The sequence below is a fragment of the Plasmodium knowlesi genome (assembly GCF_000006355.2).
Source record: "Plasmodium knowlesi strain H genome assembly, chromosome: 2".
In the NCBI taxonomy this organism is placed as follows: domain Eukaryota; phylum Apicomplexa; class Aconoidasida; order Haemosporida; family Plasmodiidae; genus Plasmodium; species Plasmodium knowlesi.
This window is the reverse complement of record NC_011903.2, coordinates 225,740-248,719: the sequence shown is the minus strand read 5'-3', so window position 1 is coordinate 248,719 and position 22,980 is coordinate 225,740. Positions and strand designations below refer to the sequence as shown.

General features: G+C 42.9%; 6 protein-coding genes across 6 annotated transcripts; 4 read left to right on the top strand and 2 right to left on the bottom strand.

The window, feature by feature from the left end:
- Nucleotides 1–102: 102 nt before the first annotated feature.
- PKNH_0205900 (dolichyl-diphosphooligosaccharide--protein glycosyltransferase subunit OST3/OST6, putative) lies at nucleotides 103–1,440 on the top strand (the record flags this gene model as incomplete). Its single annotated transcript, XM_002257694.1, has 1 exon — nucleotides 103–1,440. One exon carries the CDS (start codon nucleotides 103–105, stop codon nucleotides 1,438–1,440), a length of 1,338 nt encoding a protein of 445 aa, XP_002257730.1.
- A 799-nt stretch (nucleotides 1,441–2,239) lies between these two features.
- PKNH_0205800 (double-strand break repair protein MRE11, putative) lies at nucleotides 2,240–5,527 on the top strand (the record flags this gene model as incomplete). Its single annotated transcript, XM_002257693.1, has 1 exon — nucleotides 2,240–5,527. One exon carries the CDS (start codon nucleotides 2,240–2,242, stop codon nucleotides 5,525–5,527), a length of 3,288 nt encoding a protein of 1,095 aa, XP_002257729.1.
- A 47-nt stretch (nucleotides 5,528–5,574) lies between these two features.
- Nucleotides 5,575–6,261, bottom strand: PKNH_0205700 (conserved Plasmodium protein, unknown function; the record flags this gene model as incomplete). Its single annotated transcript, XM_002257692.1, has 1 exon — nucleotides 5,575–6,261. The coding sequence occupies one exon, from the start codon at nucleotides 6,259–6,261 to the stop codon at nucleotides 5,575–5,577; it is 687 nt and encodes a 228-aa protein (XP_002257728.1).
- Nucleotides 6,262–7,716: 1,455 nt separating this feature from the next.
- Nucleotides 7,717–8,934, bottom strand: PKNH_0205600 (proteasome subunit beta type-3, putative; the record flags this gene model as incomplete). Its single annotated transcript, XM_002257691.2, has 4 exons — nucleotides 7,717–7,765; nucleotides 7,972–8,066; nucleotides 8,231–8,740; nucleotides 8,932–8,934. 4 exons carry the CDS (start codon nucleotides 8,932–8,934, stop codon nucleotides 7,717–7,719), a joined length of 657 nt encoding a protein of 218 aa, XP_002257727.2.
- A 1,056-nt stretch (nucleotides 8,935–9,990) lies between these two features.
- On the top strand, nucleotides 9,991–12,057 carry PKNH_0205500 (conserved protein, unknown function; the record flags this gene model as incomplete). The annotated part of the gene is made up of 1 exon (XM_002257690.1): nucleotides 9,991–12,057. The coding sequence occupies one exon, from the start codon at nucleotides 9,991–9,993 to the stop codon at nucleotides 12,055–12,057; it is 2,067 nt and encodes a 688-aa protein (XP_002257726.1).
- Nucleotides 12,058–16,378: 4,321 nt separating this feature from the next.
- PKNH_0205400 (conserved Plasmodium protein, unknown function) lies at nucleotides 16,379–22,381 on the top strand (the record flags this gene model as incomplete). The annotated part of the gene is made up of 1 exon (XM_002257689.1): nucleotides 16,379–22,381. One exon carries the CDS (start codon nucleotides 16,379–16,381, stop codon nucleotides 22,379–22,381), a length of 6,003 nt encoding a protein of 2,000 aa, XP_002257725.1.
- Nucleotides 22,382–22,980: the final 599 nt, after the last annotated feature.

Here is a 22,980-nt window from a genome sequence, read left to right as displayed (position 1 = left end):
GAGGGTGGAAGAGGAGGGGAAATTCTTTTGCTCTGTGTGTATATGGGAATGCAATACGATGATGCTTTCCACCTGACATGTACAGCAGTATAAATAGTCAGCATGGTGAAGAGCCATTTAGAATATGGCCCACTGGGGCCTGTACCATATTCGCAGATTCTATTATCACGACTTGTACTGGTTCGAAGTTGTTTGTCGCGCTTTCTGTTGGCCCTACTTTTTTGGGTCCTTCTAGTGGAGACACGTTGGTGCCTGCACGAGGAGACCAAGGTAGCCAAGCTGAAAAAACTCATAAGTAAAAAAATAAAACTAGATATGAATGACAAGTACCGGAGTGAGGGGAAATATAGTAACCAATACATTTCCTTTATATACATTCATGAGCTCACGGCAACTGACTATGTGGAATACGTGTTAAATAAATCAGATGACTACGACTGTGTGTTGTTTGTGATGGACATGGACAATTCCAATGGAGCATCTGTCTTTGACAGAAAAACCCTGATACTTTTGGATCTCTTTAACCGTGTGGCGGGCACCTTTATTCTAGGAAATTTTTCTCTTTACAGCGAAGGGGGGATGAGCATGTCGAAGCTGAGAAATCCGATCGGTGCAAGTGGAGTGGATAGGAGGAACACTCCTTCTTCAACGCCCATTTTTTTCTTTTATATTAATGTAAACAAGCCGAATATCCTCCCCCTTAAGTACGTCCATGGAATCAAGGAGGTGCCGGAATTTTTTTATGTAGGCAAGGACACCTTCCTCCACCTGGACTACTATTCCAAGGTGAGACCCAATTACATGTTAGAAGATTACTTAAAGATGAAGGGGGTAAGCGAGAAGGACAAAGGAGAGATGAATAACAAAATGCTTGAGAAGTATTTCTTAGATTTTATTCAGAAGCATAACAGGGGTGGCGGTGCTAGTGGTTCTCCCACACCTTTGGAAGATAATTACCCAGAAAAAAAAATACAGAAATACTTCATCACCATCGGGTTGGTTGTGTTGTTCTCCCTTTTGTATGTCATTTTACAACTAGTCCAGAGATACCCCTCCCTCATGTTTGTCTGTTCATACGCATTATTCCTATCCTCGTTGAGTGGGATATTCCACTGTCTCATTAACAAAGTTGAACTGTACAACACAGCGAAGAACCTAGATTCCATACTGCACAAATATATTTACCGTTCCACCAGTGCTCAGTATGTGTATGAAGGGGTGGCCTTTTCCTTTTTTATTTTTTTGATTACCTTTGCCTTGTTCCTTCTGTGTAGATACTCCACCAACAGGTATATGCCAAGGAGGGCGAGGAACATGTGGCTCGCAATGTTCGTTCTCCTTACATATGCCTCCCTCGACGTCATCCATGAGATGAACCTCTTTAAGGTGTACTACTCTACATACTTCTTCTTCCCGCCGATTAAGTTTTTTCGAAAGTGACGAATACACTGCTTCGCCTCCAATGGCGCATTTCCAATGTTTCATGACCCAGCCGTGTACCTCCACCCTCCTGTGTGTGTGTTTTTTTTTTTTTTTTTTTTTTTTTTTTTTTTTTTCCACCACGCGGGATTAAACCAACTGCATCGTCCAGTGGGGACAACTTAACAATCCTATCACCCCGAAGAACATTCCTTTAAAAGAAGAAAAAAAAAAAAAAAATTCATCAAAACATGATTACTCAGCTGCCATATAATGTACATGGTGTGAAGATCGTTTTGCAGTAAGCTTTGCATTTCCACTCTACGGTTGAATGCCATTTGGAGGTTCAGGAAGTTTGAGCAGAGGTAGAGGTGATGTTACACTCCTCTGTTTGTGTCCTTCCCAAGAAAAATGGGGTGTGCATCTGTTTGTGGAGAACCCACTATGGATCACCATTTCGGGGTTGAGTTCTCTCGGTCCTGTGTGAGCCATACTTTTCTCTACCCTTCACTCATCCGTACAACGTGCTCCTCCTAAAAAATACGCACATGCACGTATGAATAAGTGATGTGCCCCTCCTTGTCGCGTTCTTTTTCTTTTTCTTTTTTTTTTTTTTTTTTTTTTCTCCCTCCTTACGCTTAGCAAAGTTGGAGGAAGGGGGGGTGTTTCTCACGTTGTGATCATCCCTCCATCGACGCTACCTTTGCCTGAGCACTGGCGTCGCAAATGGGTGAGTAGCTATCATCAAACTTTCGCCTTTTCAACTGATGTGCAGTTCCATTGGATCAGAACCTTAACCGTAGGTGAACAAGGGAACCTCATGGATGGGGGCGGCGAATGGGACTTTTCCTCAAGACGTCGGCCTCTCTTGAGGGGTACCCCCAGGAGGAAGATGCATCGTGGAATCCATCACAACCAGAGTGATGGGAAGTCCAGTGAGGGATACCCCTCGGACTCACCTCCGATCGGCAGAAACAGAAATGACAACCAAACCAATATGGAAGGAAATCGAACGAAGGTTTTATCATTAAAGAGTCTATACAGCAGGTTACAGAGAACGAGCGAGCTTATTCTGAAGGGGGAGGATAAACAAGACCAGGTGTGTGAGAAAGGTGAATATATGAGTGGTGAGAACCATGGTGGAGATATAAATTTGGAGGAGGTTTCCACTCCTAATAAGAAATTGGACCTTCGCTCCACTCACAAGGGACCACAACTAAAAAGGCGCACCAGGAAAATACAGCATGGAAAAGGGGCCTCTGATAATGTAAACGATATTAGAAGATATTTTATACAGGAAGAACGACAGAGGACATCAACCAAGGAGGGGACTGACGGGGCATCTCTCCAGGCGGGTAGCGAGTCTGATGTGGAGGCTAAAAGGAGGATCAATTTGGAGGAGAAGATTAGAAGGAATGGTTCCACAAGGGGGCGCATCGAAAGGAAGCGCGATGATCAAATGAATTATCAAAATGATCCGATTAGTGACCACTCATTTCGCCCCCTACTGAGGAGGCAGAATGATCAGTCCATTAGTTTTGCCTCGAAAGGGGGTTCATCACAGTGGGGTATCTCCATAGACGGCGCAGATGAAGAGGAACCGAGAGGAAGTATCCCCACAGGGGGTGTCTGGAGAGGGACTTTGAAAAAGGAGAGTAACAAGGAAAGAACAAAGCACTCCTTGGATGAAGGAAACGATCAGAAGGATGATTCCATGTACAGTCCATCAGCACAGTGGAGATTGTGTAAAAACGGAGGGAAGATGAATACGGAAGAGGAGGACGCCAAGTCGGAGGGAAAATACCAATCATCGGACACCTCCCCAGTGCGCAAACGCAAAGGAACAAAGTACAATAGTGTAAAGGAGGAAGAAGAAAATGGAAAGCTAAAAAACTTAAATTTGGAAGAAATAAAAAATCGACTCCGAAGGAATGAACCAGATACATTAAAGATTTTACTATGCACGGATAACCACTTAGGGTACAAGGAAAACAATGCAGTGCAAAGGAAGGATACATTCAACTCGTTTGAAGAAATACTTTTCGTTGCGAAACATTTAAATGTAGATATGATACTTAATAGTGGTGATCTATTCCACAAAAATAAAGTTTCTGAATACACACTTTTTAAGTCCATGGGGATTATTAGGAGGTACTGTCATGTGAGTCGTTACGAGGATGCCCAGGGGGGTACTGAATCGGCAGAAGCTTCTCCAGTGCGAGGAGCACATCCTCGGAAGGCGCTCCTTAAGGAGGTGCACAGCTGTGATTATAAATGGTATGGTGGGGATGAGAAGCTTGACCTGAATGAGGAGAACAGTCATAGTGAGGAGAGCACCCGAAGTGATAGACGCAATCGTAGTGATAGACGCAATCGTAGTGGGGAGAGCAATCATAGTAAAGAGAGCAGCCATAGTGATAGAAGCATCTTCAGAGAGAAAGATCCCCCGTATGATGTAGTACGCATGTGTTCCGTGAAGGAAAAGGTCGAAACGGCTATCCCCTTTTTTACGATACACGGGAATCACGACTACCCCTACAGCTGTGACTACATCAGTCCTCTGGACATATTGCATGTTGGAAACCTCATCAACTATATTGGCAAAAGCACTCTGAACAAAATTCTGGTGAAACCAGTACTGCTAAACAAGGAAGATACCAAAATAGCTATTTATGCCATCGGATGGATTAAGGATGAGCGTCTACATAGAGCATTCGAAGAGAAACAAATCAAGTTCATGCTGCCAAGTGACTATACCAGTAGAATCAACATCCTCGTCTTACATCAAAATAGACACATGAGATGTGCATATGGAAATGACTTAAAAAATTTTATTAAAGAATCCTTCATTCCCAGTTTTGTAGACTTAGTCATATGGGGACATGAACATTTTTCGAAACCTTACTTGGAGGAAAGTTCATTCCAATCTTTTTTCTCCTTGCAATTGGGTTCATCTGTACGGACATCTCTCTGTGCAAATGAATACGGAGATAAGTACATCGGGTTGCTAGAAATTAAGAAAGAAAGGTTTCGATTTTTGAAAATCCAACTGGAAAGCGTCAGGCCATTTGAGCTTAAAGATATCAGATTAACCAACTACCACTTAAATTTTAACGAGGAATCTGTGCTTAAGCAGTTTTTGCATGAACAGGTTAGCGGCATTCTGGAGACATTTCAGATGAGTTTTCGTGAGCAGATGAAGCGCTACTACTTGTTCAGGCGGGCTTTCTTACGGGGGGACCGGGGCGGTATCCACCGGGGGGTAGACGTGAAGGGGAAGAACCATTTTGGTGCAGACCATATTGGTGCAAACCATATTGGGGTAAAGAACACTGGAAGAAAGGATGAGGAGTCTCGCTTCTACCTTTCCGAAGGACACGACACCCTGTCGAACGAAGTGTTCACCAAACGGGAACTCCTGGACGAGTACTTCGACTCAGTCATTTCAGATCAGGATGTAACGCACTTCCTTTGTGGCCTTCAGGACGAAGAGTTCTACTCCAGCACCTTCATCCATGTCGCCTTCTCCACCCCAAGCGATACATTCGATTTGTTGAAAATAAAAAAAGTACTGTACGACAAGCCGCTAATCAAATTAAAGGTTGAGTACGAAGACATTAACATTATTAACACACAGTTGTTTGGCTCGACATTCGCTAGCCGGGTCGGAAATCCATCCGAGTTCCTCACGTTTTACAGAAAAAAGGGGAAAACAAGCGGAGGGACCAAGGATGAACGGGGAACCACCACCATAGGGATGGAACCTACTAACATGGATCAAAAGGATCTCACTAACATGGAAAATATAAATGAATACAACAAGGTATTTGATATTCTTTTCAATTATTGCCAACTAAAGGACAAGCTATCCATCTTAAACGAAAAGACCATCAAGGAAACGATACTTAATTTCATTAGTAATTCTAACTCTTCTTTTAATTCTGAGACGACTGGCACGTCTGACTACTGCAACATTATTTCTATGGTCAATGACTCGGTTCGTAGGAAGGTAGATCTCCTCGAGGGGAGCCTTCGGGATGTCCCTGTGGAGAGCCTGACGGAAGAGTACCTCGCGGAAGTGCTTAAGAACCTTACCGGGGGGGTGTGAGTAAAACGGGAATAATTGAAGCGGCCATCAAATGGTTTGTCCATCCCCTATGGAACGCGTACATACAACTCCCCGCGTTGCTCATCGAAACGGTCAATCCGTACGAGTAGGTCATTTCCTGCCCTGTAGTCATCCGCACGCTCCCCCACTTTCAGGAGCAACCTTGCATGAACCTGAGGTGCCAAATAAAGCAACACATGGTCGTCAAGGACATCCAAAATCTTCGCGTTGATTAAACTTCGCCCATCATTAAAGGACGACAAAATTTCCTCGTAGCTGTACTTTTGGATCTGCACTCCGATCTTCTGATGAACCCTTTGAATGTATTTAATTTTCACCCGAATGATGTTGTGTACCTTTAACAGCGCAAAAACATATTTGTGTAAAGTAGATGAACGGAAAAATTCGGATGTATTTAAGTATGCCTTCCTGTCACACAAAATGTCCAGTTTTATATTTTTTTTACTTATGCTGAGTATCCTCCCATAGAAGGAATCCCCGATGTTGTAAAACTTGAAGGGGACATCCCTTTCCTTTATTTGCTTGTAAATTACGTTTCCTTGTGAAGCACTAATTTTCCTCCCGTGGTTTTTGCTTCTCCCCCCAGCGCGAAAGGTGAACTTGGGGGCATTTTCAATCCTATTGCTTATGAAGGAGAAACTCCTTTTCGCTACATTCACGCTGACGGAGTAGGTCAAGCTGACTGCGAGGAGGATGGAAAAGACGACCCGCATAGCAGCCGCGGGCTCGAGGCGAGTTGGAAAGGAGCCTCCTGCCGGTCTCGTCAATATTCAAATCAGTCAGACCCACTTGTTCGTACTCATCGGATGAAAAATCTTCCCATTCTGTGGTAATAGCTTTTTCGCGTAGCTAGCTAAATTTTATTCTGAACAGGTCAATAAAAAAAAAAAAAAAAAAAAAAAAAAAAAATACAACATAAGCGCATCATTCACTTGGCGCTACACTTCCCGAAGCGGCTCATCCACATTGTGAGGACGACATAAATTGCGCAGGAACATTGTATAAGTATGCTCACTGTGCCATATCAGGTGGTATAAAAAAGAGAGCTATTAAAATGTAATTCGCTGTTCGGTGAGGAAGAAAAAAAAAAAAAAAAAAAAAAAAAAAAAAAACATATCGCCTGAACGGTGCAGGTAAAATGGAAAGTAGAAAAGCTGCAGGTGATAAGAAAAAAGCAAAAGGGACGAGGAACGATACATCATAACTATGCAACAATGAGGGTCTCCTTTTCGATTAACAATACTTTGTAAATAGTTTGGAGTAGCCATCTACTGGCTCTGAGCACAAAATTGGGTGTTACTCAGCGCATTGAAAAACGTGGGAAAGACCACTTAGCATATTTCTTCGAAGCGAGTTCCACCCTTAAGAACCAATCCTCACCCCATGGACTGTAAGTGAATGTAGGCGTTATATGAAGGGTTACCAGTGGGGTAGTGGTGGACAAAAAATTCATCCTTAAATTGATGTATCCCATAAATATATATAACATGTGCAGTTTCGCACGAGGGGTGAAACATCGTTTGCTGTGTGTGTGTTTTTTTTTTTTTTTTTTTTTTTTTCCTTTTCTCCTAACCGATTGGAAATAATAATGGAGTAAAGTAGTGCTCCGCCTTCGGAACATGAACGCGGTGTTCTAATCCCTTTTTTTTGTTATATCAAAAGTGTTTGAATAGGTGAGGTAGGCAAAATAGCGACATCTCTAACTCCCGGAATGGGCGTTGGAACCGCACGGACGATAAATCCGTTGAGAAAATAATTGTAACAATTTCGATGAAATCCTCCACATCGCTCAACAGGGTGTGGACATAAAGGAACGTTTAATCTGTTAAGCGATTGGGGGAGGGACTACTCCCCACCCCTGTTAACATGAAAAACAACCTGTATGCAGACCGGGGTGTGGCTCAAAATAAAAACATTGGCACGGGTGCAAAGAACAAAGCGACGAAGCGATGAAGCAACAATTTAATTTGTTTCATTTGTGGTGTTAAATGGGGGATGTGATATGTATATGCTCCCACGCACAGCGGTGTGCTCGCATGGGTAGGCGCAAACATGCGCACACGCTTTTTCACCCCCGCATGGTCTACAGCAATCTCATCTTTGCATTGGACTGTCAGGGGAATTACAAAAAAAGGCGCACTTTTTCCGGGGCGCAAAAAAGTGCCTCTTCAGTCCATTCGTGCTTTCAGTTTCTTCTTCATGATTGAATCGGGTGTTCTAAAAGAAAAGAAAAAAAAAAAAAAAAAAAAAAAAAATTGAAAATAAGCTTAAAATGAAGTGGACGTAATCCGGCACTGTCGTAGCTAGAACAGTGCGCATATATATTTTTTTTTTTTTTTTTTTTTTTTTGAAGGAATGGGCCTGGTGGTTTTGTTCCTCTCAGTTCTCAGCCTCAAAATGCACTACACTGCGGGTAAACATACAGAACGTAAACTTCCGCTCCCCATCCGGATAGGCAGTCCCTATCCAAGGCACTCAGTAGACACTGAGAAATGGTTTCGAAGAGGCCGTCTTTGTCCTGAGGGGAGGAAGGGAAATGTTATATGTGTTAGCGCATGACGGGTGGTTTGTGGGTTCGTCCTTACACGTGTAGTACTAGATGAACAGGCAAATAATTTCTGCGCGAAAACGTTACTACGCGAAAGCATTTCTAGGCGCATATGCATACACGGAGAGGCGCACCTGGTCCTTTATGTAGAGGGACTCGCACATCCCGTATAGTTGCTCGCTGGTAACTCCATTCACGACAAAATCTTTTGTTTCGCACTTGGCGCCAATCAAGTCGTAAGCAGTTAGGTAGGGCTCAAACGTACGAATTTTTTTCCCCTCATCGTCGAAGGTGTGTTTAACGCGAAACCCAACCACAATGGGGTTCACGAAGTAGGGAGAGAATCGGTTGGCATACAAAATGCTCGATAGCATATTTGCGAAACAATCTATGTCCATTGGGGTCTCTTGTCTAATTTCGTACAAGTTAACTCGATACCTTAGTAATTCATACAAAGTCTGAATGTCTGTAGCAAGCCCGCTCAGGCCCACATATACGTAGTCATTCATTTTAAATACTTTGGTGAAATTTGTACTGATGGTGGTGAAGTTGTTTGCGCCGAGCCTCAAGTCACACGCGATGGCTACGCACTGCGCGCCACTCATTCCGAGGACACACCCTCCGTTGTAGTTGAAGATGGAGCCCTGTCAAAAAAGGGGTGAGGGGGAGAGGAAGTTGTATAAAAAGGTGGTGCATAAGATGTTGAATAAATGTGCGGTGTAAAAGGATGGTCATAAGGAGGATGGTCATAAGGACGATGGACAATGGATAAAGGGAGTCAAATTAATTACGATATTCCTGTTCTTTCTCCTTTTTCACAATTCTGGGGGCTTACCATTTTGGACGATTCCTGTGTAGTGTGTATGGGTTCTGCTCGTTGGTGAGCTTTACTTGGTATGCTTTACTTGGTATACTTCACGTGGTGTGTTTTACGTGATGTGCTTGACTTCACGGGAGAATTCCCTTTTTTTTCTCGTCCGTTTGTCACTATTGGAGATGCTCGGCAAGGAGAAGCACTGTTAATGGGTTCTCCTCTCCTCCAGTAATATCCTTGGAGGTTGTACTTCCCCCTTGGTGGGACAATGAAAGTGTGAAATGGTAACACACAAGCTCCGGGTGCAAAGAGGTCCCTATGGTTAGATCATAAAAATAAAATTTGCCACCATTACGTGTATTGGTGTGGAGTGTATAGCATGAACAATTCTCTCTGGATGAACTGTTTGATTACTATCCTCTTTTTCCCTATTGCGCAGTGAGGAGAAGTGTTAGCTTTTTCACATTTAACACATTCGGCTTTGTCGTACTGTGTTGATTACTTGCGCTATTTTTTTTTTTTTTTTCTTCTGTTTTCTTATCACAGTTGGTAATGTATTAGTAATTTAGCTTCGCCCAGTTGACAGTTCAGTAGTTCTCTACTTTGCTATTATTTGCTCATGGTTTTTGCTAACGGTTGGATTTTTTTTTTTTTTTTTTTTTTTTTTTTCTCGCGCCCGGCTTGGGTCAGCCTCCTGTGTTGAAAGCACTGCCGCTTTGAAAGCATACCCCGGTGGAAGTAACCGTTCTGTATTCCGGTACATTCAATTTTTTTTAATTATTTATTTATTTTTTTTTTCGTCAAAGCATGGTTTAACTTTCCGACTAGTGTGCTAACCATCCTGGGGTAGAGGAGCCACCATGTCATCTCCTCCTATCGAATTTTTTTTTTTTTTTTTTTTTTAAATAGTGAACAGAAGGAGTTAGATGTATAGCTTCTTTACGTATGCCTGCTTTTGCTTGATCCTACTGTGAAAGGGGGACTCCTTTTTTTTTTTTTTTTTTTTTTTTTTTTTTTTTTTTTTTTTTTTTGGTGAATGTGCACTTCACCGTCGTAGGGAAATATGATTGACTATACAAAATGAAGCGTTTTGTGCTGAGGTGCCCGAGAGGGCTGCACCTGCTGGGGCATCCAGGGGGACCCGCAACATCGGGTGGGTCGTACGCGTCGGGAGGAGACTTGTGTCGGGAGGGGAGGACCTTCCCCCGGAGGAGGTACCTCCAGGGGATACACACGAAAGCCATAAAGGAGGCTTCCCCCCCGGAAGGAGAAGTGGACGATCGAGTGATGAACCAGAATAGTGAAACGATAATTCAACGATATAGGGAGTTTATAGAGGCTAGACGGGGGGAGGGGAAGGGGAATGTTGGTTGTTCCTCCAGACGAGAGATGTACGATCCTCTGGGGTGCCTTTCTGAGGTTGAACGGAAGGTTGAATCAGAGGTTAGTACCGAAACGGTCACCCAAATGGCCGCCGAAAGGGCCTTCGACAGGATGAAGGATACCGCCTCCCACAGGATGAACCAAGCTGGCGCGGACATGGTGGAGAAAAGCACCGGCAAAACCAGCGTCGAGGGCATGGACCAAAAGTACGTAATCCTGAAAAAGCAAATATCCAAAGAGTTCATCCACCAAGTGTTTCTCCCCCACGTGGAATCACAGATTATGTACCACCTGAAGACCTATACACCCAACCAAATCGTAAATATCTTTCACATATATTCCTACCTGTACTACTACGACCAAAAGAAGGAAATGGTGAACGCGCTGTTGGATTATTTGCAGTACCGACTAGACTGCTTCAGTGTGCACGATGTTCTCCTGGTATTGGAGCCCCTTTATCTGCTAAATCGAACGAACAACTTTAACATTTACCGCCTAATTATTAACCACCTGGAGAGAATAAAGGAGAAAATGAATCTGTACAACTACATTGGTGTATCCAGAGTGTTCACGAAGATACTTATCGACTTAACTTTTGAAGAGAAAGAATTAAGAGGGAAAAATATTTTGTCACGTCTATGGTACCATTTGAAGCAGAGAAAATTCAAGAAGGATATTCCTCCTGAGCAAAGGAAAATTTCTCATTGGGATTTCCTTGTGGGATTCATGTCCCATGTGGTTGATCATGTGGAGGGGCAACTTCGTCTCCTTTCCGCCATCGAACTGACCGATCTCCTCAGCGTCATGGCAAACTACTCCTTCAGGAGTGGGCACTCCAAGTATGATGTGGCTCTCTTGGGGAGTGGGCAAGAGAGGGAAGTTAAGAGTGGAAGCGGAATTGAGAGCGCCGAGTGTGGCGAGAACGAGCAGTCTACCCAAAATGGAAACCAAAGTTTTCAACACACCCCTCTAAAGGTGCACGCCCTGAACAATCAAAACGCCTTTCTCTTTAAGGAGAATATCGTATCCTTCCTAATTGTCAACGAACTTAAGTCTAAGTACCAGGAACTGAGCGCTCTCCACAAAATAACTAACCTGCACAACCTAACCAAGCTTTTCATATACGATGAGCAGTACCTTCAGATGATTGAAGATGACCTGAGCAACTACCATTACACAAGCAATATTCACCACAAGTATCTATCCCTTCTAGTGTGGTGCTTATTCAAGTATAGGAGGTTAGACAAGCACATGTTTCAATTGAAGCCTGTCGTCTTACACAATGTGCATTATTTCGATGCGAAGGATCTTTCCAGGTTGTGTCATGCCATTCACGACGACAAACAAACCCTCATCAACATAGCGAATAATTTAACAAATCAAATTGAGAAGATGCCCGTAAACGACTTTTTGTGTTACCTTTACGCTGTGGTTTGTCTGGATTTGTTACCCTATGCGCAGGGTGCAGCGTTAGCCAAGGACACTCACCATGGAGAAGGAGAGGATACTTCCAAGGAGAAGAACAACTCAAGAGAAAGGAGAAATATGTCTGTACAAATGGATAACCACACCCTGTCTGTCTTTAACAAAACCACCATTCTACAAAAATGCACCAAGTACATAAACGAAAAAAAAAAAAGTTTAGGAAAAAACGAAATCACCAAAATCGTTCTTTTGTTGAAAAGGAAGAAAGGGGACAAGTACTTATACGTGTTGGACTTGCTCCCGGAGGAATGGAAAGGGATCCTCCACTTAATTAATTGACAATGTGGTGAAGGTATCCTTGCGAAAACGAACAAGTAAATATTTATAGGGGTAAACGAGTACACACGAATTTTCCTCTTCATGTTGTTACATCCGCCGCGTAGCAATGTTTTCGCCTTTTTTTTTTTTTTTTTTTTTTTTTTTAACCCTTGCATGGAATCACATTTTGTATGTTTTTGTGTTTCTTGGGTCAGTCTTAACTGGATAAATATTAAAAAGAGTTGTGGAGGCTCCGTGGGGGAAAGGAGTGTGTGTATGATCGGGCACGCTTTGTATGTGTGCCATTTATCGCGTATTATTTCTTTTTTTCTTACTACTCAGTCGGTGTGCATTCTGACGAATCAATATCCTCCGCAATAGACGTTTTGGATGCAGTTCGCCATGTAGGAAATTCTTCACCACAAGGGTGACATTACCTTTTTCAAAATTTCATCTGAACAGAGCATCATTTGTTCAGGTAAAAAATGGGAAAAGAAAAAAGTTGGCAACATATCTGCCGGTTAGTCAAAGGTAAAAGTAGTCGAACAGAACACTTTTTCCGGAAAAGTGATTGTGGTGTCGTCAAATAAGTAGGCTCTTTTTTTGTGGCTAATCATTGTGGAACAGATGGGTCATCCCTCATATAGTAATAAATGTGAGCGAACAAATCCACACACGTAAATACCCCTTTGTCCGTACGCTGCACCCATTGGGGGAAATGGAGGGCCCAACGAGCATCCTACCCACATGGGGGGGGACACCAAAATGTGTACACCACTTGTGAACGAGCCATTTCACGATAAAGGATGCATAGTAAAATTGGGAGTTGCCACAAGCTCCAGTGGTAGGGCAACAAGTGGCCCCTTTAAATGTGCCAAGTTTGCTATGGTCGGTGGGGTAGGTGGAAGTGTATTCGGCGTGACCAACTCAATCAATATCAAGCCCTGCGCACATGGTTAAGCTAAAACGTGTCCCCCCTTTTTGCCTGGTTGTGCACCGTGGGAGGCGAATCCATGAGGAGAGCTATGTGATGATCACACAGCTTCGCAACTTCTCCATATAAACATTTTTTTTTTTTTTTTTTTTTTCAAGTTGCAATTGTTTACATTTGTTTTTAGTTGCTTGCAAATGCGTGTAACATACAGCGTTGACATGATTGGCTTCATTTGGCGGCTTCCATAAACAAAGGAAGGGAAATTTTTTCCCCCCCCCCTCCCCCCACTTACCTGTTCTTTTGGGCATAGCACTTGTATAATAATTATATGCCTTATACTTTGCTCACCCTGCAGAAGCAGAGGAACACAAACTTTTGAGAATACTGATGTTGCAGAAGCGTTCATCCATAGGGTACATTATCACTACATTGGAACGAAAGTGTTTTTTCTTCTTCCTAAGAGAGTGAGGAGATCTTTCTGGATGAACGCACAAATTGCCTGTACATGTTCAGGCAAAAAAAAAAAAAAAAAAAAAAAAAAGGAAGTATCCAAGTGTGGAACGGTACAATTCGGATTGCATACAAAACGCGTACAGCACAGGAGCGGGTGTATCATACGGTAGAGAGGGGTAAATAACATTTCTATGCCATTTATTATTTTATCCCCCCATCCCTTTCCTTTCCTTTTTTTTCTTTTTTTTTTTTTTTTTTTTCCTTTTTTCCGTGTTAAGGAGACAATCAACTGCTTTTTTCTTTGTTAATTAAATGCAAGTGGAAAGATGAGGATAAGTTGAAAAGAAACACTTCATCTTCCCCCCTCCTCTTGTCGTCCTCGTCCCACCTCAGAAAACCGTCATGCGCATGTTGACGAATTCATATTTTCGTTTGTGCTGGAAAAATAGGGGGGGGGAAAAAACATCGGCGCAATTAATGTCGCCTATGCGGTACGTATATATCTACTGGTGCACGGTGTATGGCTATAATTTACTCTGTCATGGTGACTTCACCCCATTTGGCCACGGTGGTTCCTATGAATTAATGCGGGGTGGGCACTTTATTATATTTCCGCGCGAAACAACACGCAAAGTTTGAATTGAATACTGTATACTCTACTACACTGGAGGGGAAAAGGAAGTTTTTCTTTTCGGTATTTTTTTCTCCCGAGGTATGCGATTTTTTGCAGTTCATCACAATTTTGGAAGTTTTGGCAATTTGGTATGTTTTCACTTGGTCGTTTTTACGACTAACCGTGTTTTCTCAACTTGGCCAATTTTTCGACCGACCGACCGATCATTTTTTTTTTTTTTTTTTACTTTTCTGCCGATTCGCCAATTTGGCATTTCAGCTTGCATTTTTGCAACACTGTACATTTTTGCGGCATTGTCATCTTTACAACATTGTCATCTTTACAACATTGTTATCTTCACAACATTGTTATCTTCACAACATTGTCATCTTTGTAAAATTGTCATCTTTGCAACATTGTGTTACGTTTGCACGTTGTCACTTTGCAGCGTTGTACATTTTTGGAGTTCCAATTTTTGCATTAGTGCTTTTCCACTCCTTGCCCATTTTGCGTTTTTTCCCCTGTACATATATCCCTTGCAACGGATACCCCTCCGCACGTGCCCGCGCAAGCTGTTTTCTCTCTTTCCGCCCCATATCAGGACCCCCAGAAAAAAAAAAAAAAATTCCCCTTTCCAGGGCGCGCGTCACGTGCACAGACCAACATACGAGTGTATGCATAGGCGCATGTACGTATGAACGTGTGTTGTGTATGTATAAAGCAAAGCGGAGACCACTGCCGACTTGGTCATCCAGTTATGTGCCACACTGCTCAACGAACCACTAAGTAGAGGATTCTCATTTGGACGGACAGGCGCCCAAAGTGAAAGGCACACATTTTTGTAAGAAACGAAATATTATCTGTCCCTGCATGTTCATCCTCTGCATGTTCATCCTCCGCATGTTCATCCTTCGCATGTTCATCTTGCACGTGTTACACATATTACTATATCCACCCCCGTACCTCATTCACCCTCTATCCATCTTTATCACCTTACATTTCGCCTTCCTTGTGCTGTATACCTCCTCACCACCTGTTGTGTACAGGAGTGTAGTGCATTCCCCCCTTGAGGAGGTCATCACGTGAGCGAGCGTTCTGGCGGGAGATCCTTCCCCTGCGTCTTGTGCACACGCAGCAAAGGAAAACTACCTCCATACGTGCATACGTTCATACGTTCATATGTTCATACGTTCATATGTTCATACGATCATACGTTCATACGTGCATACCTCCATACGTGCACGTGTAAGTACTGGTCTGTGAGCATTCCGCTTTTCCAGCGCGTTGTCTTTCTCTCCCCCCCCCGCGCGGGTCCCATTTTTGATTTCCCGTTTTACACGCTAAGGACATTCCCCCGGGGGTATTGCGTTAGTGTTGCGCGGGTGCGGCGTTAATGTATGTACATGCGCTGATGGCCTGCGGAAGTGCGCACTTTGTGAGGCCCTCCACGTGGACGAGTGTACACCTGCTTGTGTGTTCTTTTGTAAGCCTGCATGGCTACGCTTATGAGTAGGTGAGGAAGAAAGCAGTTTTTTTTTTTTTTTTTTTTTTTTTTTACCCCCGAGGCCATACGCATGTTCACTAATGCGCGCGTGCCCGTGCGTGTATGTTTTGAGTAGGCCCAATTATTTTCGCCCATTTGCTCATGCGTAGAGGGCCCACCCGGTATTACTACATTACTGCGTTACTACATTACTACATTACTACATTACTACATTACTACATTACTGTACTACTGTATTATTATTATTTTTTTTTTTTTTTTTTTTTTTTTTTTTTTTTCCATCCCGTATTGCATATGCCCTCACACCCACCGCATGCTTACAAGAGCGCACATATTATGAGTGCATTTTCACGCTCGTGATGACACGCGGCACGTACGAATGATGTTAATCCGATTAGCATCGACTCGGAGAAGCTGCGTGGATGTGTTTCGATCATTTGCCAAATTGATTGAAAGGAATTGAATTGAGCTGGATTTTGTTTTTTTCTTTTTTTCCTTTTTTTTTTTTTCTTTTTTCTTTTTTCTTTTTTTTTTTTTTTTTTTCCTCCCCTTTCTTGTGCGCTTTTGTTATACATGCGCAGCGAGGAGGTACTCATCAGAGTTTGGAAGATAACGCGAAAGGTAGCACATCATACACTCAGTCCTTACGTAGTGAGAACAGAGGTGGTTGGTTCAAGTGGAAGGAAGAGTGTGGAGGTTGGTCGTTTGGGGGGAAGAACGCGTCGAGGAGGGTGAAGGTAAAAGTACCGTATAAGTAGTGCCACCCCCAATTCACCTATCCTCTGTATTTATATATATATATATATATACATGTGTGTGTGTGTGTGTGTATCACACGATGGAGTCATATATCCGTGAGAGCAAGAAGCTAACCTTCAAAGGTAGCAAAGGAAAGAAGTTACTCCGTTACATAGATATCTCATTGAACAACAAAGCCCTGCACGACAGTCACATAGTCGAGTTGGTAAAAATTTTAAAAAAGTACATCAAGGTGGTATACAACAATTATTACTGTCTTAATATAGACCTGAGCGAAAATTACATTACATGCAGCGGATTGAAAACGCTACTAAAGTTCATATTAAATTATAGTGAAAATGTAGGAGTGCATATATTGAAGTTGTACAAGAATAACATAAAGGATGATGGAGTTTCTTTGATTAAGCAGTTGGTTTATGTTCAGAAGATACCTATGGAAGAATTACACCTGTCACACAACTTCGTACAAGATAACACATGCAAGGAATTATTACTAAGCTTCGTGCAAGCCAAGAAGGAAAACAATTATGTATACCCTAGGTACGAGAAGTACCAGAACTCATATAAGCACTTAGAAATTCCCGTGTGGATAAGGTTAGAATATAACTGTATTCAGAATCCGAAGGAAATATTAAAAGAAGTGGAGGAATTTGCAAAAAAGAAGAGAGGATACAAGAGCAATTTAATTATTTGTTCAGCTTTAAAAAGCGATAAACGATGTTGCCCGTATAAATGCCTAAATGCCACAGTTAGGAACACGCCCATCATGCATGTGTATATGTTCATCCATCAGAAGGATAATCCAGCTCAGTCCATGTCTTCCAATGGGAAGGTTATGAAGGAGGAGAAAAAGAGGGAGTTATCTTCTCCATCGGAGGTTACTGATACGGGTAAAGAACACAGCACTGTCCACGTGGAGGGTAAAGGTAATACGAAGGAGGAGGAGGATGATGACGACAAGGACGCGGCACTCCCATCCAAGGGGGATTCAAAGGGAGAGATGCGAAGTGGTGTCGTAAAAAATGGTGCTAAGGGTTCAGTCAAGAATGTCATGAAAGGTGGCCTAGTCAAATCTGGAGAAAACCAAACAGGCAAAGCCGAGGCGAATACAAAGCCCAAAGGTAGGAATGACAAGACAACCGTTGTTGGAAAGAAATTACGGAATTCGGCTAAGCGTCGTATTAAGGGGAAGCTTGCTCTTGATGCAATTGCAGAGGATGATGATGATGACGATTATGAGGACAATGATGATGGTAGTGACGACTCGGATGATGAGGAGGATGACGATGATGGTAGTGACGATTCGGATGATGATGACGAGGAGGATGAAACGGATGATGATGATGAGGAGGAGGATGACGACGACGATGATGATGACGATGATTACAACTATGCACGGAAAAACGTTTTGAAGACGGGGTCAAAAAAAAACCTCAAGGGGAAGGAGAAAAACGATCAAATCAACAAGACTGTGTCCATTTATTCAAAAAAAAGTGCAGCCATTTCGGGGGCGAAGACGAACGAGCAGGATGATGAAGAGGAGGAGGAGCAGGATCAAGAAGGAGAAAACTCCCCCAATGTAACTGACCCAGTGAAGAAGGAAGGGAAGAAGAAAAAAAAAAAAAAAAAAAAAAAAAAGGAAGAAATGGCAGCGAGTCCACTAGAGGGGGGATACGAGCAGGAGAAGGATAAAAAGAAAGGGAATGACCAAGGGGATGATGACAACAAAGACAATGATGACACGTTGAGACTGAAGAAGAGTCATATAGGCCAGGTGGGTGACCCCCTTCGTCTGGATAATTGTGGTGAGGAAGACACCCTTACCCCTGAATTTACCCCCCACAAGAACGACCATATGAACCTGATGAACGACACTGTCAGTAGCCTTCCACTGTACATCATCCTAGATTGCACCGCTGTGTTAGACATGAAGGAGTTATGGAAGGATAATTCCTTTCTTCCGTTTAGTTTTCCCGGATTACTTTACCTGTACAATAACAAGCTCCTAAGGAGTAATTCGAACAGAGCAAAGGCAAGTGGCAACGGAGTAACCTCTGCGGAGGGCATGGCAAATGACGCCTTCATCTGTCTCATGTGTAGTTACGTAGCTAATGAGCTAAAGTTGGTTTGCCAAAAAAGTGAATTGATTAGACAGAAAATGGTAAATCTTAAATTAAATATTTGGGACAAGCTATCTGAATTAGGTATTATTGAATTTTTAAGTGTTCCAAAGGATTTTAAAGAAAAAAAAAAAAATTTTTTAAATTCTTCCTTTTTAACAGAAGCACAAATAAAGCTAGCGAATGAATATTATGGCATATCACAAGAAACTTTGCAGATGATTCAATTTTCCATTTTATGGTCCACGTATATATACAAAATTGGGAATAGAGAAATAATAATTAAAAATGATGCTAAGGAGATAAATAAGGGAGATGTGAGAAAGAGCAGAAAAACAATTTTCACCGAGGTACTATACTTGACATCATCTCCAAACATATATTCCTTCTTTGAATACCTGTATGGGCAGGATATAAGTATGATTCTACCTTTATGCGTTACGGTTAATCAGATTAACAAGTACATTCAGGATGAACACAGTTACATTGTTGACGTACTGTCAAGTGGGAAAAGTGTGGAAGACAAGGGTGGCAACTTCTTCCTTGATAAAGCATTTTTCAAGACATTTATAAAGGATAAGTACGCGAGGTATTTGCCAGATGTAGATGATGTGGCAACAACTGGCAGAACGGCTACCTCTGGTGGAAAGGCAAAGAAGAAGAAGGGTGTAAGTGCAGGAGAGAAACCATTAGACAGTGCCACACCTAGCCGTGGAAAGAAAAACGACAAATTGTTCCCTGTGGGAAAGAGAAGTGATAACGAATGTGTTAGTTCAAACGTGGAAATTGCTGGAGACCATATCAATAGCAATGCATATGATTACTATGATATAAAATCAGTGAAGTCCTTCTCTAATGAGAATATCAGTAAGTTGTGTCAAATGGAGGGTAAGATTCAAGGCGGAGCACTAGACGTGGTAGGTATGAGCGGAGGGGAGAGTTCAATGCATTACTTGATGGAGGATCAAAAGAATGAAGGGCATGCGAACACACGGAAGGGAAGAATGACGGGACAATTGGGAGGTAATAAGCATTCGCATTTTAGTGACAACCAGGCAGGAGCGAATAAAGGGGTTAAAAATAACATAGGTGGAAGGACGAGTGAGGAAGAAAGCCCCAAGGCAGGAGGAGAAAAAGGTAACACAGCGCCTGGTATGTACGCATCTGGAATGGAGAACCAAGCGATTGCTAACAGTGTTGGGATGATGGTGGCCCCGTCAGGTGAATTGGAGAAGGATAATCCAACGATGGTAACCCCACAAGGAGGCAAAGAGAACAAAAGGAGTTTATACAGTATGTTGGTGAATGCTTTTAATGGAAAGAAAAAGGGTACACAGAAGGGTGCCGAAGGAGGTGTGGCTAACGCCACAGAAAAAGGAGGTAACAACATTTTTATGGGTGTTGGTGCTAGCCAAAATGTTAGGGACAGTGTAGATCCTCTCCAGAGCCATGCCGGTGTGTCGACCGATTCGCAGGAAGTACATCTTGAAGGGAGAAGAAGAGAGAACAACCAGAATGATGGAATCAGTGCAAATGATGCAACCACCCACTCCCAACCGAACATGCATAATAGTAATATGAAGAACACAAGTATTGATTTAATGGATCAACTAATGCATAGCGGTAATGCAACTTCGGTAGGTCAGGTGAAGGTTACCAGTGGGGCAGTAGCAACTGCTGGTGTAGCAGGTCAACAGATCAGCATCCCCGCGAATGATAAGGTGGCATATTCTAGTAGTAATAACATTAGCGGGTCAAGCCTCCCCCCTGCACATTCCTCTCTGTTCGCCTATAACAACTCTATACTGAAGACTGTGGTTCCAAGTGGAAAGGGAGGAGACATGCCCTTCCAGGGTCCAATGGGTACAGATGGAATGAACAGGGACAAGACTGGCGAAACCATGTCCAAAGGGGGAGTGGCTCACTCCACCATAGGAGGAAACGGCGAAGCTGGTATAGGAGGATTAGGAGGTGTAAACTGCCCTTTGAACATGAATGGTGGAGGAATGGGTACCTTGCCAAATGTGACAACACAAGGGAATTCGAAAGAGGCACAGAAAAAGGGAGTAGACAGAAGAATGGGTTCAGATGTACTAAAGGTGAATGAAGTGGAACTAAACAACTTTATGGAAAGCATCCCCAAAAGCTTCAATGATAGTTTAAGTATGTATCTAGATAGTAGTAACAGAAACGACAATTGTTATGATAGCATCGTGGGAGGAGAAAAAATAATGCCCTTCTTTAATCAGAACCTTCTGAAAGGTGAAGGGGAACAGGACTTTGCCAAGCTTCCCATGAGGGCGGCGGAGCACATCAGGACGGAGGAACAACAAACCAAGTTGAACGAGATAAAAAATGTTTTCGATCTGTATAAGGTGGATATTTTGAATACCTCTCTCCTTCTGGAGGAGATGATTCTGAACCAAAACGTATGTAAATATATTCCATCAGACCTGTACAACAAGATTCTGAGGTGTTATGAGCGACTGGACTGCCTGTTGACAGGCCTCAACCGAGTGGGGAACCTAAGCACCATGGGTGGTATAAATCCCATGGATGGGATGGGGGGTATGAGTGGCATGAACCAAGATATTTTGTCAGAAGATTTTAAGAACTACTGGGACTATGCCTTTTCGAAAAACGAGTCGAACCCGCTGTCCCTGTCTGCGAGGGATCTGATGGCGAGCGGCGGTGCGAAGATGAACCTGGGTGGGAAGGTGGTAGATGGAAGCGGTATCGCTAATGTTGGTAATGTTGGTAATGTTGGTAATGTTAGCGGTGCGGCGGCGGTGCGCGAGGATTTTATAGATGGCGGGAGGAATATGAGTGGCAACAAAAACGGTAACGTTACGAATGCCATGTTTTACAACACGGTGAATGGAAACCGAGGGAGCAGTAGCGCGATGAAGAGCAGCATGCTAAATTCCAGTAGCCATAGTACAAGTGCGGGGATGGGCGGAGGGAGTGGCCCTATCTTGGCTAGCCATCTGAACGGTCAGAACAATGATGCGATGTCGTCCAAGAAATCTAGGAAGAAACCCACCATGAACACGAGTGTAGGGAATGGTAACAACGTGGACCACGGGATCAACTCGATAAAGAACGGCTCAGCGCAGAAAAAGTATATGGGAGGATTGACGGATGGACTCAACAACACAAGTTTCATGAACAACTCTCCTGGGGGTAATGTAAGTGGAAATAGAAATAGCCAAATCGGCGGAAACGCCAACTACAGCCTGGGTCATGGTATTCCCCCCAACCGAAATACCAGCGGAAACCAGGTGAGCGGGAGAAACAATGGCACTGGCTCGAACAACGCCAAGTCGAAGGACATGAAGAACAACAACGCCATCACCAAGGATATAAATTTAAAAAATATAGACATAGATGATTACAAGAGCGTGAACAAGCTTTTAGCACTTGGTGCGAATGTGCAGAATGTGAAAATAAATGGGGAGAAAAGTTCCTACCCTCATGACGAAGTCCGAAGCGGTGGCAATGCGGACACGGAGCACCCTGAACACTTCCCCCACAAAATGAGCCACTACAACGATGGAAATGGCGGCGGTGCATGTGATTCGAATTTGCTCGCCCTGATCCACATGAAGAACAACATGAAAAACGGCGTGAACAGTAACGGGGGGCAAAAGGTAGGAGCCAACAACAGCACTGCCAACGAGTTAAATGGGCTTCGGAATACCAATTATAAAAAGGTTTTCAACAATGAGACCATTGGTCTCTTTAACAATCCAGGCAACAAGAATGCCGTGAATGAAATGAACTTAAAATATCTGGAAGTGCTGAACAGCCAGTTTAGCTTTTCCCCACGAGAGAATAGAAAAAACGACTGCGACCCGAACGCTCTCAACAGCAGCATGATGAATTTTCAAAACGACTTGGAAAAAAAATACAAGAATCCATTAGTGGATTTATGCGACAAGGGAAACGTGAAAAAGTTGTGAGGATATCTCGTGGAAGATATAACTGAAGTGATGAATATGGTTCTGTTTAAGTGTATGATCGGGTCAGGCAAAAAAAAAAAAAAAAAAACACAATATCTATGTGCAGGAAAAATGCACTGAATGTGCCCAATTTAGCAAAATATTTACATATATTATTGCCTGTTCAGGCGATTTTGCAAAAAAAAAAAAAAAAAAAAAAAAAAAAAAAAAAAAACTAGCCAAAGTGACGTAAATACAGCCAAAATAATGCATAAAATACGCATGAACTTATTGTACGTGCACACACAGGTGGATTCAGAATGGGTTTCAGAGCAGGCGCCATCAGGTGCAGTGGTTACACGTGTCATGTACTCCCTGTGCTTGTTTTACACATCTGGTAAATTGTGCGAATCGAACAAACGGCGTCGCGTTTGAGGTGCCGGTCATTGCTATGATTGTCATGGTTTACACAGATTTGCATGGGTGAGTGTGGCAGATAGCCACACCGATCGGTACGGACACTTAACTAGTGGCTCTACCCTTTTTGGTTTGCCCGAGCATTTGCGTGCATGTGCATTTCCTCTTTCTGATGATCGTCCCTTTTTTTGAACGAAAAGACG